This window comes from Labrus bergylta, chromosome 5 (assembly GCF_963930695.1).
Source record: "Labrus bergylta chromosome 5, fLabBer1.1, whole genome shotgun sequence".
Taxonomy (NCBI): domain Eukaryota; kingdom Metazoa; phylum Chordata; class Actinopteri; order Labriformes; family Labridae; genus Labrus; species Labrus bergylta.
Window position 1 is genome coordinate 23,824,298 of NC_089199.1, and position 17,914 is coordinate 23,842,211.

Sequence of the window (17,914 nt, forward strand, 5' to 3'; positions counted from 1 at the left end):
GAGGGATGTCTGGATGTTAACAAGACCTGTGTATGTGTGTGTGTGTGTGTGTGTGTGTGTGTGTGTGCGTTTGTTACATAATCATTGTGTGACAACAAACTGTGTCCAGACAGTCTCACTGTGGGGAAGTACCCCTCATGCACAGAGTCTTTGTTTCTGAACTAGTCAAGCTTTTTACATAGTGGAGATAAATATTTTACATTCAGGACCGAGTTTAAACTTACTGCACACTGTGTGTTTGTGTGTGTGTGTGTGTGTGTGTGTGTGTGTGTGTGTGTGTGTGTGTGTGTGTGTGTGTGTGTGTGTGTGTGTGTGTGTGTGCACGTGTCTGTATGCAAGATTTTGAACTGACTAATTCCCCATTAAGGACTCCTGTGGCAGGAAGAAAAAAATAAAATCCAAATTTCGATCTTTCTTCAATCTTTGAAACCAAGGTCTAACAGAACAAAAAATGAAATATCTCTTTGGATTGATTAAAGGCGGATTGAGCAGGAGCAGTCGCATATTGTGCAAAAAACACCTCACTATGTTTCTCTAACACTAATAGTCTCTACTCTGTCAACAAACCCCCCAATGATGAGAAAAGTCCATCCTCTCTGTCTTCTGCCTGCTCCACTTTTCAGAAAATGTGTGCTCTAACAGGCCGTTTGGAGATTTTCCCTTCGTGACATCACAAAGGGCAGTAACCCCTCCCCCAGGTGGGTGACACTTCCACAGCTAGGTGTTTGTTCTGCCCTTTGAGTCTGCCTTCTCACCGTAAACAATAGAACATGGAGCGAGAAAGCCCGAGCCAACCTGAACCCTTCCAGAGAGGGAGCGTGGTCAGACGCAGCTCATTTACATATTTAAAGGTACAGACACAGAAACAGCCTGTTCTGAGCAGGGCTGAAATAGAGGAGTTTATAGGCATGATCAAATACAGGATCAGAGTGGATTTAGAGCAAGAAACTTCACACACATGTTTTGAGGAGCTCTGAGACTTATTTACACTGGTTGAAGAGGAGGAGAATATGTGACCTTTAAAAGAGTTGATAATATCCACTTGAAATCATGAATAAAATGTTTTGGAGTTTTTTGTGAATTCTGGTTTCCCAAGGCTTTCAATGTCTTGGGAAACTTGTTGAACTCTAGGTTTATATAAAACAGTAAGAGTGTGTCACAGACCTCCTGCTGACCTGCTGTTATGATCCAGAGAATATCATGTACAGGAATAAAGTGGAAATTTGATCCAGTTCTGTTCAAATGAAATGATTTCAGTTTAAATTGATGGTGTTTTGTGTTAAAGTCGGAGCCATCTGGAGGTCATTTGGTCTCTCCACCCTCTGATTCACCGCTGTGTCTCTGATAATATCCTGCTGCTGCTGTGATAATGTCATCTCCACATCTTGCTCGTTACCTGGTAAAGCTTCTGCACTCCTGGAAAATCGCAGGTGTTCCTCCATCTCCTCGTTCTACAAATCTGATTCTGTCAGTCTGTCAGACATGCAGCTCGTAAAATCGAATTCTCTCTCCGTCACGCTGCTCAGCTGTTTCCTCCGCAGTCTTTTTCTTTCATTCCTTTTCATTATTTCATCTGTAAAGTTATTCTGCTTCACCTTTTAACACTTTGATTCTTCCCCCAGTTCTTTAATTTCCCCTCCGTTGTCCATTCATTTTTCTTCACATTTTCTCGTTTTTGTTGATTTTCTTGTCGTTCTTTGACATCTCCCACTTCTTCTCTCTTTCTTCCTTCATTTCACACTTTACCTTTCAATCCTGCTTTCATGCAACTTCCATCTCTTTTCTTTATTTTGTTATTTCGCTGCTTTATTTCCTGTTTGTTCTCAGCATTTCTTTTTGTCACTTCTGCTTTGACATATCTTTTCATATTTTTCGGGCTGTCTACGTTAACCTGTTAATCACCATTAATGAATGTCCCAAATGAATGCATGAATCGTTTTTATCGCATTAATCACATGCGTATTTGGCCTCATCCCTGTGCACACTGTGGGTCATTCTTTGTAACTTCTCTATAGTTGTAGTGATAGAAAGGAACGACACCTGCGTCTTTGAAAGTCCTGTTTCACTTTAAAAAACTCTACATTTATTTATCAGATGCTTTTATCCAAAGGGACGAACATCAGTGAGTAAGAACAACACAACTAAGGATCTAGAGAGGAGGAGACAACGTCAGGAAGTGCAAGTAAACAGCTTTAATTGTGATCGGACACACAGGTGCTGACAGGAAGTGACCAGAGGCAGAGCACAGGCACTGACCGGGAGTACAGGAAGAACTATGCTCAGTTTTTTTAAAGTTAATGTGTCATCATCAACATCTACAGAGTCTTCATCTTAACAATTCTAATCAGCATCAAAACCATCTTACATATCATCATCAATCTCATTGGCTCAGCTGACAAGTCAAAAGTCATCTCCACATTGTGACATCAAACATTCACTTTAGAACCAACTTTTCATTAAGATTTTGATCTGTTACAAGTTTCCTTTCTCCGATGTTAATTTAAATGAATTTCAAACACTAACATTTAAAAATGTTAATAATTGTGACTGAAAGTTTCAATCGTATGACAGCCCTATTTTAATGTATAATATTTTCCCAAATTCATCTTGTATGTATGAACTCTTCACGGTTGAAGCATGCTGTTTAGAAGGATACAAAGACTTTTTAAAATAAGCCCAATCGTAATTCTCAAAGTCAGACTGACAACCTGAAGCTTACATGAGTAACAAGCCTGAGAAACGTTAACTGTCTCATGATACAAATAATTTTTGTGTGTTTTGTTCTTCTTGCTCTGCGTTTCTTTTCGTATTTTGTTTCTCTGTCACATTTTTTCTCTTTCTTTCTGTCTTTCTCTTGTTTTCATTGTTCCATAACTTCTCTGATACATGTTTTTACATCTTTCTACTTGTCTTCTCTCATCTCTACTCCTCGTCTTTTCTTTCCTTTTGATGTTTTTTTTTCACTTTTCCCATTTCTTGTCTTCCATCCTACCTGCCTGTCGTCCTTTCAGTCAGCCTTTTCCTGCCTCCTGCCTTTCTTTCAGGCTGTGCTGCTTCATTTCTCTGCGTGCTGCCGTGATGTGATTTCAATGCAAAGAGCGAGAAAACACAAATGGATCAGCAGAGTGGGAAAGAGAGAGAGAGAGAGAGAGAGAGAGGGAGAGAGAAAGAGAGGGGAGAGAGAGAGCGAAAGAGAGAGAGAGGGATCAGTAGACGGAGTGAGGGCGAGGCAGCGAGCGCCTTCCATTCTTCTGATTTCCCAAATGGAGAAGCATAACCATCTATCACTCCTGCAGAGACTGTGTGTGTGTGTGTGTGTGTGTGTGTGTGTGTGTGTGTGTGTGTGTGTGTGTGTGTGTGTGTGTGTGTGTGTGTGTGTGTGTGTGTGTTTGTGGATGGATGCAGTCTCTCCTGTAGCTTGCTCAGCTGCAAATCACTGTCAATCACATAAAATCCTGTCACCAATTTTTGTGGAATTTACAATGAAACATTTGCACGTCTACTTATTCCAGCTTCATGCACACACACACACACACACACACACACACACACACACACACACACACACAGACAGACAGACACACACACACACACACACACACACACACACACACACACACACACACACACACACACACACACACACACATATACACACACAGACCACCTGTGTAGGAATTTAAGACTATCTCCTTTGATAGTGGAAGTAATATCTGGCTGGTAAATGCAGATTCTGCGCTCCAGCGGCTGAAAGCGAGACTCCCCGCTGTAACGACTTCACAGCAGCAGACGTCACTGTTTTCTCTTTTCATCTTTGTCTCTCTTCTCGTTCCCTCGCTCTGCAGGAAGCCTTCGTGCCTTTCCTTTTTGTGCTCCGTCCAATTTAAAGACATTTTATTTACTGTGACTGTCAGAAAAAGTGTGCAGTAACGAGCAGACGTAGATCATAGTACAACAGAAAGCTTGCTGTCAAAGCGGCAGAGCTGCCAAATATCAGAAGTTGTAACTTGTTTAATTTCCAGCTGATTCATAAAACTGAGTGGATGCCTTAGGAAAAAGTAAAGCTTATTAAAGTGTGTTCAATAAGACCTGAAGTATCTGATGATGGTTCTTCTTGGTTGGCTTTCAGCCTCTGATTTTAGAGACATTTAGCAGAAGTGTCAAAAGGTTGATGTAATTATTTATATCATGAGATAATTAACATTTCTCTGCTCAGGCATGTTACTCATGTACACTTCAGATTGTCTGTGTGACTTTAAGAATAACAATGGACTTAATTTGAAAAGTATTTGCATCCTTCTAAACAGCATGTTTCAACTGTGCAGAGTTCATACATACATGATGAATTTGGGAAAAGATTAATAGGGCTGTCATACGCTTTAAACTTTTAATCACAATTATTAACATTTTTAATTGTTAGTGTTTGAAATTCAGTTTTATTTTCTAGGCTTTTATTTTGAAACTTTTGTAGTGTTTTAAGACTGATGGTACTTTACTTCCTTTTTGACTACAAACCTGCCATTATTTTGAAATAAAGGACAGCAGGTACCTCAAGTAGATCGAAGGGTCGACATTAACTTAACATCGGAAAAAGGAAACTTCTACTCGACATACTCGATGAATTTGGAAGATATCACTCCCAACTTGTCAACTCCAACAGTCCAACAATTCAAAATATGGCACTTTCTCCTCATTTCCTAATACTCTGTTCGCATTGTGGTTCGCCATTTTATTGGGCCTGAAACTTTTTCGATTAAAAATGAAGAGAACACATTTTCCTAAAGTATAATTGAGCCTGACGGAGGAGGTCGAGAAGTCATGCTGAGACTGCAGTCAAAAAAGAGGAGTGGGCTACTCTGTCTCAAGCTGCAATAAATAGAGAAACACATGTCCAAACACATGTGCTGACAGGAAGTGACCAGAGGTGCTGACAGGAAGTGACCAGAGGTGCTGTTCTTGAGAATTCAATCAGCTAACCCAAAACCATCCTAAATATCATCAACATGAAGGTCGTAGGTGTTCATAAAGAGCTGGGTCTTTAGCTTTTTCTTAAAGGTGCAAAGTGACTCTGCAGATTGAATGGAGTTTGGAAGTTTGTTCCACCACCGGGGGGCGACAGAGGAGAAGAGTCTAGTCAGAGACTTAGGACGCTGTTGCGTTTTGACAACCAAAAAGTCTGAGAGGGTTTTATAACTTGCACAGGTTAAACTAAAAAAGTAAAGGTTCTGTTGATCAAGGCGTTGGAAAAGGAAAGATGTCCTGGAGGTTTGTAGTTATTGTAACTGAATAGGACAAATTAAATATTTTCTTTTTACCTGCAACAAGGGAGATGAGGGAAATGAGATTTTTCAGCCAATTTGCGGAGTATTACACCTGAATGCCGTGAATGTCTCCGGGGAGAGCAGGTGGAGAATGGGAAGTCTGACTTCTTCAATTAGAGCCATTTCTGCCGTTAATCTTGTTTCCTCACTCCAATGATTGTTTTTTTTAGCGTCTCTTTGTGCTCATAGGAGATTTCTCTCAATGAAACGATTTTGGAAAAGGTTGAAGACATAAATGGACTGAGGTAATGATGAACCCGAGGGAATCTCGTAAAGTTTGGCAAAAAGTTTGGCAGAGATTGCTCAGCTTTGAAATTACTAGTTGTGGATGCAAAAGAAATTCAGATGATTTTACTTCATTTTTTAACACTTTTAGACCTCCACTGTCAGGAGTAGCTCTTCATTTGCCTTGTGCCCTTAAAATAATAATAGCATAACTACACTCGTTCTGTCCATTTGAGGAGCTCCTGGCGGCTGTGGCTCAGTTGGTGGAGTCAGTCATCCCTCAAATGTAAGGTTGTGGGTTCAATCCCCAGCTCTTGCAGCTACATGTCCGATGTGTCCTTGGGTGAGACACTTGAACCCTAATTACCAGAATGTGTAGGTGTGACCTGAAGTGTAAAAGCGCTTTGAGTAGTCAGAAGACAAGAAAAATAAATATACAAGCCCAAATCCATTTACCATTTCTCAGATACCAAGCAGCAACCTCCAGTGTTGATAACTGAAGCCAATTCAGAAGTGCAAAATCCTGCAGTTTCTTGAGTGTCCACTAGAGGCTGGCTGCAGAAGCACAGGAAGTCACCTTCACCCATTCTAAAAAGCCTGTTTTTACAGCAGAGATGAACATGTTTACAGCTTGTTTAAAAAAAACAAATAGGTCTGATTAGCTCATGTCTCGATCGTCACACACTGTACGGAGGGGGGGGGTGAATGTTTTGATGACTCATCAGTTTTGATTTGATGAAGGATAAGAGTTATTCACAATAAGGCGTGTAGCTGACCTGATTGACAGGTGGGCGTGGTGTAACCGTTTGTCAGGAGGCTTAAAACCCGCCTCAGCTGTCAACTCTAAGCCTTAGTGTAGACTGTGAACATTTTTATATATTAACTCCAACAAACATGATTATAAATGATGTAATTATGTGACAGATGGGGTCATTTACAGGAGATGGATTTTTCGGTATTTACATTAAATACATTTGATGGCGTTTATCTTTGGATTTGAGCTCTTGTAGTTCTACATTTATTAGAGTGAAAAAGTATAAATGATATAACCAGTAATTATCATCATCATCATCATCATCATCAACTTTTATTATTAGACTCAAGGTCCATTTTAAAAGACATACAATACAAAAAATAAGTAAATAAAATAGTAAAAAATAGACAACACACATATACAATAAAAACATTCCCACCTCTTATAAAAGGCACTTATTCCAATGTCTCCAAAGGTATGACTGGTAGCGTACTGCACTATAACTTGGGTTTGACAGCAGCATTATAATTACATTCTTAGAATCATTCAAGCGACCGATAAATCTGTACATCAGGTTCCTCAATAAAGCTTGTAAGGTGTTAACTCCTGCATACACAAATAGCTCACTTGCACTACTCCACCTTGGTTTTTTTAGTAAGATCCTAAAACAATCATTGTAAGCAACCTGAAGTCTGTGCATACTTGATTTTCTGAACTTACCCCATAAGGGGGCAGTATACAGGGGAGTGCAATATGCTCTAAAGAGACATATCTTCACATGATCAGAACACATATGAAATTTTCTTGCCAACATATTGGCCTGGGCATATAATGTACCACACTGTCTAAAAATGTCGTCATCGTCAGACATTTGATCTGTTATAAAGTGTCCGAGGTATTTGGCTTTATAACAAACACAAAGTTCTTCCCCAGAAAGATAAACTTGAGGAAAGTGGAGGTCCTTATCTCCCTTTGCCCTACATATCATCACACTGCTCTTATTTGAGTTATATTGCACATCATGTTTGGCACCATATTCTGTACACACATTTAACAGCTGCTGAAAGCCAGCACTACTGGGAGAGAAAATGGCCAAATCATCCGCATACATTAGATGGTTTATCACAGCTTTGCCAATCATACAGCCCGTTCTACAGCCATTCAGTTGTTCAGATAAATCGTTCATATGCAGGTTGAAGAGGGCTGGTGACAGTAGCCCCCCTTATCGAACTCCATTACCAACCCTGAAGGGACCAGAGACACTACTGCCCCATCTGACTTGCATACTCTGGTTAGCATACCAGTATGCAAGTATTCTTATACGAAGGTACACCCTTTCGATTTAATTTTTTGAATAGCTTCTGGTGATTGACTCGATCAAATGCCTTAGAGGCATCAATAACGCCAATTAGAACAAAGGAATTTTGCCCTCTATACATTTCCACTATTTCTATAGTAAGAACAGAGGAGTAAAGAAGAACTAGTCATTAATTCTTAGATTAAAATGTTAGTTTACTGATACTTCTGCTATTAGCCACAAACACAATCTGAAGCTGTAAAAGCAGGTTTAGCTGTCAAATAATTCATGCTCCCGCTGTTTGCCAAACTTGTAAATAATAGCCGACTCACTGACTCGATCTCAGAACAAACTCTCCCTGCAGCAGGCTGAGTGTAAGAGAAGCTTCAGCGAGAGAAAAGTTTAGTGACACTGAGCCGGAGAGGAGCAGCCCTCAGGAGAGACACGCCGGCATGAAGTGAGGACGGCTGTGCTAACAAAACACAGACAAAAAAAAAAAACACAACGAGCCAGTCCTCCTCCAGTCACACACTGAGAACATAAATAAGTGAAAATCACTCCAGAGAAAATAAATAAGAGAATAGCACATTGTCTCTGTGGGATTTGGTGAAGAACAGTCAGATTTATTTATTTTATTTTATTTTTTATGCAGTCCATCATTCCAGACGCCTTTTGTACACAAACTTTAAACACTCCAACTCTGGTCTCACTAACAACGCCAACTTTGCAAAAAACACTAACAATCTTTGCTGACAAAACTTTGCAGGGCAACTTAGTTTGGTAAAGATCATTGTTTAGAGAAATGTCATTTAGCAGAGACTGAAACCTTTGGAACTTAAGGGGCGGCAGTAGCTCAGTCTGTAGGGATGTGGTTGATGACCAGAGGGTCACTGGTCCAAACCCCGGTGCGGACCAAAACTGGAAATAGGTCTGGTAGCTGGAGAGGTGCCAGTTCACTCCCTAAACACTGCTGAGATGCCCTTGAGCATCCCATCATCCCTGAATCCCAACCCTCACCCTGTCATCCGTTCATCTCTGGACCCTTACGCCCCTCCCATCATCACTTCCTCTTTACATCAATGGACCCCTACCCTCATCAATCCATCAATCATTATTTGTCAAGGGACAATTCATAACAAGAGTTATCTTTGAAAACTTTACAATAAAGCATATGGGATAATATGCATGAAGGATTTCTCCTTTGTGTTCCTCCTGTCCCTGTTGTCCACACTTCCTTGCCACTGAGGTGGAGGTCGGAGCAGGCCGTGCATGAATGAGGACGGTGGTTGTCGGGGACGACAAAGTCAGATGGTGGTGGCTGAGAGTCGGCTGGTGGTGGAGGGACGACACGGTCCGATGGTGGTTGCTGAGGGTCAGGGTCATCCCATAATTTCTTCATCCCCCTCCCCTCTGACATCTCTCCATTTGTGCATGTCCATAGGATCCTGTTTGTGTATTTCAGCCTATGTGTGTGTAGCGAGATCAAATCTTCTTCTTACCATCTTATTAGACAAAAACATAGTTCAATTTGGACCCAGCATAATGAAGCTGCAGACTCTGAGCTTTTTAAATTACTGCTACCAAAAAACCTGAATCGCATTAAATCAGATTTTAGTTTGATGCAATGACTCCACCACTCTCCTTTTATAGCCTGCAGATTTATTCTGAGTTACAGAAACTCACCACAGACAGTCAAGGACCGGTCAGGTCTGAGCACAGGGAACACAAATCAAGAAAAATATTTCTGTCTGACAGAAAAACAAACAAGAAAGGGCTTACAGGTGCATTGCCTTGTTTCGTCCATACAAGGCATGTTTCTTCTAGGCCCCTTTGTTTGTGAGACTTAATGTCATATTTTAAGCACACCTCCGGCCATCGGACGGAAAATATTTGTTTCCTCCTGCTGTTGATGCATGAATCTAACTCCAGCATTCTTAGCATTCTCTGTAAATACGTAATTATGGTTTTGGGACAGTTTGATTTATGCCGTCCTCACTAGAAGGTTAGAGGTGCTCAATAAAAAACACTATTAATAATTGAATCTGCTCCGTATTGTTTGCCGCCTGCTGCTGCTCACTGCTGCATCTGTAAGCCGAGGGTTTGCTGAGCAGACCGAGCAGCCGAGCATCAAGTCGAGGAAGAAAGTACATACATACTTTAGAGCCACATCAATGCAGTAGTTTCAACGGATTTTGAGTGATACCCGCACACATAATTCATAATTTAATTCATCTTAAAGCTGCAATAGTCACACAACTATTTGGAGGTACATGAGAAGATGCAGATGAAGATAAACAAAAAAGAGCTCAGACAGCAGAAATATGGCCCAGAGGTTAAAGGTCAGTGACTAGATTTGCTGAGGTGACACCTAGCAGACAGCTAGCAGCTCGAACCTGTCACTCAAAGAGGCCACGCCCCCTAATTCTGCATCACTTTAAGCCTTAATATAATGTAAACAGGTGAGTTGTAAACATTCAGCCTGTATAGTTGAAAAGAGAAATGAGCTCTAGGGACCCGAACTGTTTTTGTACCAGGCAGTAAATGTGTTTATTTCCGCTGTAAAGTTGGACATTTTAACATGGGGCTCTATGGGGACTGACTCACTGCAGGAGACAGACTCTAGTGGACACTGGAGGAACTGCAGCTGTAAAGTTGGACATTTTAACAGGGGGCTCTATAGGGACTGACTCACTGCAGGAGATAGACTCTAGTGGACACTGGAGGAACTGCAGCTGTAAAGTTGGACATTTTAACAGGGGGCTCTATGGGGACTGACTCACTGCAGGAGACAGCCTCTAGTGGACACTGGAGGAACTGCAGCTGTAAAGTTGGACATTTTAACACGGGGCTCAATGGGGACTGACTCACTACAGGAGATAGACTCTAGTGGACACTTGAGAAACTGCAGTTTTTGTCACTTGGTTGTATTTTTGTTCGGTCCCTGAGGTGGCCGCTTGTTAAGGAAACATTGGCTGTCTTTTAAAAATAATCGGTCATTGAATTTATGGCTAGATTGTTTGTGTTTAGTTTTCAGTATGAAGCATGAAGATGAGTACATGATCAGTTTACCAAATCCAGAAAGCAGAGAAGTCTTAGGAAAAACAACATCATGCTGTATGGAAGAAGAGTTGAAGCTAGAGACCCAGACCATAAACTCTTCATTGTTACACTGTGTGACTCCAAAGTTTTCACACATAGTTCATAATAACATCATTATAGATTTCATGCTGTGGTTGACTTACTTTAGCTGCCACTGATTTACATCTCACAAAATGTAGATAGAGCTCTGCACCTCAGGATCATGCAGATTTTTTACATGTACACACACACACACACACACACACACACACACACACACATTAATGCACACCTCAGGAGGCCCCGTTACAAACTTGCTGTTAGATATGATTGGAACTAACCCCTGATGTGTCTTTGATATATGGTGTGTGTGGGTGTTTATGGAGCATGTACATTTGCATGTAAGTCTGTATATGAAATGTATCTCAGATCCGTTGGCTGTTGTCGAACCCCCCTGGTGTGCCACAGCAAAACTAGCATGCTAATTGATTTGATGCTAAAGCGGAGGCCTAAATTGTTGGTAAAGTAGTGTGCTTAAGAATTCATCAGACAGACAGGAGAAAAGATGATGGGCTTGAATTGCATTCTGACCTCTTTGACATGTTTAGACCCTCAGATTGACAGCCACCAGGAGCCTTTAAGAGTGCTTACATTACCAGGGAGAGTATTATATGCCAGTACAGTGATTCGTTGATTGCTAAGTCAAGCATTGTGGAGGCTAATTACCACTGTACATCATGATGCCAAACCTGAAGGATAATGAGGAGGATGAGGTGGAATGAGTGGTTAAGTTAGCATCTTGTGCTAAAGAGTACCACAGCTGGCAGGTAGCTGCTAGCTAGCAGAAGTTGTGTTTTGCTATTTTCGTTGTCATTTAACAAAACAATGGTTTAACTTCTTGTATTTTTTAAAAAGTTGCAAGCTATTTCTGATAACTTTGATTTGAATTTGAATTATTTGGTTGGTTTTTGATTCATAGTTTATATGTGTTTGTATTTCATTTTTATCCAAGTGTAAAGAATTTATCGTGCTTTTGTTTTTACATTCCACAATATGTGTGTGTCGACTTTATACCCAAGAACTGAATCCTGTTTTATGTTGTATTATTTGTTACTGTGATTGTGTCCTTGGCACAGTTCAGCCCCCCTTTAGTCCTCCAATCACAGCTCCATGGTGCTGCTGAAGCTGGCAGCTCTTTTGATTGAATGTGGACAGTGGACAGTACAAGAATGCAGTGAACTTCAGTTTCTCATTGGGATAATAAACTAGGGGAGACTAGAAGAGACTAGAGGGGAATGCTCGGACTCTGCATAATTGATTTCTAATAAATAAGTGATGATGTAGAGGTGAGGAGGATACGGAGGCTCGTGTCCTGATCTTGGCTCGGACAAACAGCGCCTCATGTTAATTAGACATTGATTTCTACATCACTAAATAATGGAAATATTCATTAGCTGTCAGCATAGAAATACATAATGGAGGACACAGAGAGAAAGTACAAGAGCTAGAGTAAGAGTTAGAGAGGTGGAGGGGAAGCTGAGGTTGGATTTTAGGTTTTCAGTACAGGGCAAATTAAAGTTATACGGATTATAAAAGCAAAGTAGTGCAATGCAGTATTTAAAATGACCACCGTTGCTGTTCTAAGAGAACAATATCCCCCCAACATTTGACAGACTCTAGGGTCACATATTAAAGGTCTCCTAATTTGCATCATTAAAATAAAATACAGTGATAATCTAAATGGCCAAGGACTCACTGGAGGAGAGTGGAGGCTTCAGTATGGAGGAGGCGTGGCCAAACAGCAGTTTGTTTTGGTTTAATGCTGGTGCTCAAGGGCGACCTCTACTGATGGAGAGAAGTCCTCTCTTCAACTATTCAAACAAAAACAAAAAAAACTTTTATAAGGGTGGTATTTACTGCAGGGCAGTCGAGTTTAATCTTGATGTGTCTATCAAACTGTTACCTGAGTGTAGTTTAGACTTCACTGAGCGTCTTCTGCTTGTTGTCGTAAAATAAGCAGCTAGTGTGGAGGCTGCTGGATGTATTGGACCACTTACACCACTAAAACCTTCCGTCTGTCTGAGGGGGATTTCTGTCATATGCCCACTTTGGCAGGTTCAGGCCAGCCTCCTGCCAGAAAAGCTCCTTGAAATTAATTGAGTTGAACTGATTTGAAGAAGAGTGAGCCGGAGCGAGAGTAAGAGAGGCAGACAAAAATAAACAGGAAGACTTGGTACAGATGGAAAACATAAAGTGAATGAGGTTTTTAGAGGCTTAATTTCTTAAAGGGGACATATTATGAGAAACCCACTATTACAGTGTTGTGGAACATATATTTGGGTAACCTGAGTGTCTACAGACCCACAAAATGTGAAATAAACCCATCCAGTCCTTTGTTTGTGGTCTGCATAAGTCTTACAACACAGAGAAAAATGCTCTGTTTCAAATGTGCTCTCCTTGTGATGTCACAGAGCGTTATTTAGAGCTAAACTTTCGGCAGATCTGCCATTTTTATTCTGGACAAAAGAGGAGTTAAGTTTACCGGGAAAACTCAGAGGGGGGGCTCATTGAATTTAAAGAGACACACACACCAAAAACGGAGCGTTCTGAGAGAGCTGGTTTATACAGGGTCACAAACCTCCTCTGGTGCTTGATTCAGGTTATATCTTGAACAAAGCACAGCACAGATGTTTCATTCAGACCACAGGAGACTGTTTGAAAAGGTGGATAATATGTCCTCTTTAAAAAGTCATGCAGCTGTGCACATATGTAATATTGGTTGGATTTGACATTTTATTGGGTTTGCTAACAAATGAGGAAAGATGGCTCCATAACAGAAAAGTAAGTAAACCTTTTGTGACGCAGACAGTGAGGCAGGAACTCTCCAATCTGTAACTCTTCTTAAACACAGATAGTCACCTCACTGTTCAGCGTTACAGCCGAGACGAGAAGCTTTTGAGCTCCAAAGACCAAAAAGGCCAAAAGTTTCCCAACTGACCGGCTGAAATTTAACTAAATTTAACACATCCTGTCACGCTCACCTGGAAGGGAAGAGGACAAATACCAGGAGGTCAGGAGGGACCTGTGAAGGGCACCGAGCGAGAAAAAAGACCTGACATGGTCTGTTTAAATCTGGATTTATGGAGCTTTTGAAGGCAGAATATGCTCGAAAAATAGCTTCTTCTTTCCTCACGTTTGGTGTAATTCACTCTCGTTGAATAAGATGTTTGATTCGATATCATCTCAATCAATCAGAGGAACAAAGGAGTCACAGCTGGTGCATAAAACATCGTACAGAAACAAGAATCAAAAAGTCACACTGTGCATGGTTCAAAAGGGACATTAGCCCCATTCAGACTGTCCTGGAGGTAGTAGCAGAGGCCTTACAGGTGGGAGACGGGATCAGCAGAGACCGGATCATCAGAGACCGGATCAGCGGAGCCAGCGGGGGAGCACAGCGCAGTGTGTGTGTGTGCATGTTTCACAGACTGTGACACCAAAATAACTTCCTTGCAGAATCAATATGAATGCACAAAGATGTGATGAAGTCACAGACTCATATTATTATTTTTTTAAACTGAAAAGAGGCTTAATTAAAAAAAAAAACTCAAATAAATAATACTTGCACTATATTGTTTTGAGGATCTTACATACAAAATGAATCAATAAATGCAGCTCAGGCAGTTTAAAGAAGAAACAGAGAAAGTAGAGATTGAGTTACAGACTTGATTGAAAACTTGTGTGAGTCAGAAAGAGAAGAAATGTGAGATACACAATCTGTAAGGAAGAATCACTGTGTATTATGCAGATGACACACATACACACACACACACACACACACACACACACACAGACACACACACACACACACACAAACACACACGCAATCAGGCACAAACACACAAACATGAGTCAGTGGTTGTGTGGGAGAGAGAGAGAGAGAGAGGGAGGGAGAGAGCGAGAGAGAGAGACAGAGAGAGAGAGGGGTGGGAATCCTATTAGGCAGTCGGACCTTGAAATAGAAATCCTATGAGAGTAAAATGAGCGGGCAGCGAGAGATCTCATGACACACACAGGTAAAGAGACACGAAGTAAGAGACACTAGGAGGGGGGGGGGGGGAGTGTGTGTGACTCGCATCCTTGCGGAGGGTTCAGGCGTTAGGACCCGGGGGGAAACGGGAGATCCTAAAAGGCTTAAGGACAGTCAAGCTTACGAACAACAGATGGAGGATTATGGGAAATTGAGCGTCTGAATTTTTCAAATTAAAAGTCTTGTTTCGGGTAATTAGGAAAAGGAAAACAAGCTGAATATGTATCTAGACACGACGTTTAGCTGGAGAATAACAATAATGTTGTAAATAGGAAAATAAATGGCACTCTTGTGCTTTGTTGCAGGTTTTCTTTAGTCCCAAAGTCCGAACAGGAGTAACTAAACCTCTGAGCGACCTTACGCTTTCTTTTAGAGGACTATAAATCATTTGTACAAGGCTAACTTTAATCACCTGTCAAACATAATAGAGTTCTTATTTTTGTAACGATGATGTCGTTGTTTTATTTTGAAGTTTCTTTCTAAACTTGCTCGTCTTTTATTCTCTTTAGTTTGTTTACAGGTCTGTTATTGTTCACAGTTGTTTCCCCCTATTATACTACTTATTTTAAATTAAGTGACTATTATACATTGCTTTTTATTAAGTGTATGTTGTTTTGTTTGGATTTTACCCTCATTGTTGTTGAAAATCTGCCCTATACTGCTTTAATTCGACCATATTGCTTCTTTATTTGACGTGTTGAAGATAGAAAATAAACCTGGAAAGGAAACACTTATCATATTTAGATCTTCAAAAGTACAAATTGGTGATAGAATTAAACAGTCAGAAACATTTCTTTCCATAACACAGTTTATTTTTCTTTTGATTATAATCTTTACCACTCTCTCTCTCTCTCTCTCTCTCTCTCTCTCTCTCGGTGAAAAATGTCAAGAAATTCCGGGCAACAGCAGGTTGATAAATTAGTCAGTTTTTGTTCACACATGCATCTCAATCCGAAATTGTTGGTACATTTTCAGGAGTTTTGTCCCAGTGTGAAACAGCCCAATCAGTGATAATCTAAGGCTGCTTCATGCCGGTAGAGAATCAGTTTTCTTACCCTACTGCTTTTATTTTGAAAACTCGCGATCGGAGTTCTGCACGCGCTAACACTCCCGTCTTGACGCACGAGTCCGGCGCCCGGCTCTGTGCGCTCTGCTCTCCATTCCTCTCCAACTCAACGTCAGTCTGTCAGAGACCGTCTGAGCGCGCGTTCTTACTCACACTCTGTGACACACACACGCGGATCCTGACGCACACGCGCACACACACACTGACTCGCTGTGTGGGACCCGGAGCTGAGGAAAAGAAAGGAAAGGAAGGGAAACATCTCTTAAACTTCTCTTTGAGTCTTTCTGTCGCTTCTTGTCCACCAATGAGAGGATTTTATTTCTCTTCAGTCTGTTTGTGTCGCCGCTGTCCCGGACCGAGGGGATCCAGTTTACGGACCAGACGGGAGTATGTTAAATAATCTGCAGCACTGAGAAATCATTTAAGAAGAAATAAAAAATAGGGAAAGATGGATAAACGGAGTTACTCTCTCGGTTTGGCTGAGGCTTTCCTCTACTTTGGACTTTTGGGATTTACTGCCGGACAATTCTTTCCAGGTAAATCGCTTTGTTTGTTTGTTTGTTTGTTTCTTTAGTTTTGGGATTATTTTCGATTTTTGTGCGTTTTGGTGCTTTTTGCTGATTTCTTCTGGGCTGAATTTGATGTTACGCCACATCGATGAGGGAACACCACGTTGGTTTGTGCGGTTTTTGGCGACTTAAAGATACGTGTGATAATTTGCTGGATATTTTGTGATGAAAACAGTCAGATTTGTCTCTTTTTTTTACATGGAACGGAATTTATACCGACATGGTCGCGCAGAAACCTTCACATGGTTTTAAGGCTTTTTTATTTATTTTATTGCGCATGTTGCACTGTTAATAAAGAAGCAAAAAACAAACCGTAACTCTAAGATATGTGCAAACTAATACCTTGAAGAATGGCTCGTTATGTTGATCATAGTTGTAGTTTGATTGATGATGAGCACCGGGCTGAGCTCGTCTGTGTTCCGCTGTGCGCACTCACTGGGTGTTTGGTGTGAAGTTTTGGATGCTCCTGGGTGTTTCTGCTCTATGAAACGTCCTGTATGTGTGGTCTCCTCCCTGCTGAGTATTAAAGAGTGACTTGGATGTTGTTTAGATTTGTCTCTTTTTTGCTGTGAGCTCGCTGTTTGTTCGGGGGAGAGCGGATCGGTGCTCTGAGTAAACGCAAAGCTGAAAACTATCAATAAAAGCATCCTCTAAATTATTAGTGATTTTATCAGAATAATTGTCGCTTCAGGGAATACGCACATGCATGATTGTGAACCAGTTTTCCGAGACAGCTCGCGCAGGTTATGGTCGTATGAATCCAATCCCTTAGAGCATTTATGTAGCTCTTTATGCAACGCTCATAAAACTGACGTGTAATTCAAATAATGCACATGTTAGTCTGGTTCAGAATACAGCATCTACATCTGATGCTGTACAATCTCGTTAAAAAAATAAAAAAAAAACATGCACCTGCCGAAGTTAAGGCATCGGGACCCTCTCACAGTCCGCAGCAGCAGCAGCAGCAGCAGCTCTGCTCGGCAGGGATGCAGCAGCCTGCGCTGCTCCGGCACTTGTTACGTGCAGTAGAGGTTTTGAGAGTTTACTCCTTCGCTGCGTTTTTAAGCTTGATGTCGAATCTGTAATTTTCTATGATGATCATTAATAAGAACGTGAAGCTTTACAAACAGAGAACACGACACCCATGACGACTGAACACAGCAGCGTTCTTAGAAAGTTTGCCTCACCACATGCAGCTCTCAGCATCCATGGCCTGATTAAGCAACAATGTTTTCAATAAGATTCAAGATAAACCTAAGATGGAATCGAAGTGCACTTACTCAGATAGTGAAACATGATATGATTGTTTACTTAATAAGGTTGGGTTACTTTTACTCTGAATGCAACCAGCTTCCCCCCACAGTCGATATTTAATCCAGGGTTTCTCTCAAGTGTATAAACAGAAATGAATACATATGACACTTTAACACGAGGAGTTGTTTGTGTACTTTTAGCTCTCTCATCAGAAGGACTTCGTTTCGACAAGTTGCTCGTGGTTTCAGGAAGGATAAGTT

At 41.0% G+C, this 17,914-nt stretch overlaps 1 protein-coding gene across 9 annotated transcripts in view; it reads left to right on the top strand.

Annotated features, from left to right (window-relative positions):
• The first annotated feature begins 15,957 nt into the window (after positions 1–15,957).
• ptprt (protein tyrosine phosphatase receptor type T) overlaps positions 15,958–17,914 on the top strand; it is a 287,907-nt gene continuing 285,950 nt past the window's right edge. For all 9 annotated transcript variants that reach the window (XM_065955243.1, XM_065955240.1, XM_065955244.1 and 6 more), the window contains exon 1: positions 15,958–16,367. In XM_065955243.1, the coding sequence (XP_065811315.1) occupies positions 16,280–16,367 (88 nt within the window). In that variant the 5' untranslated portion in view covers positions 15,958–16,279. The remainder of the gene's footprint in view (positions 16,368–17,914) is intronic.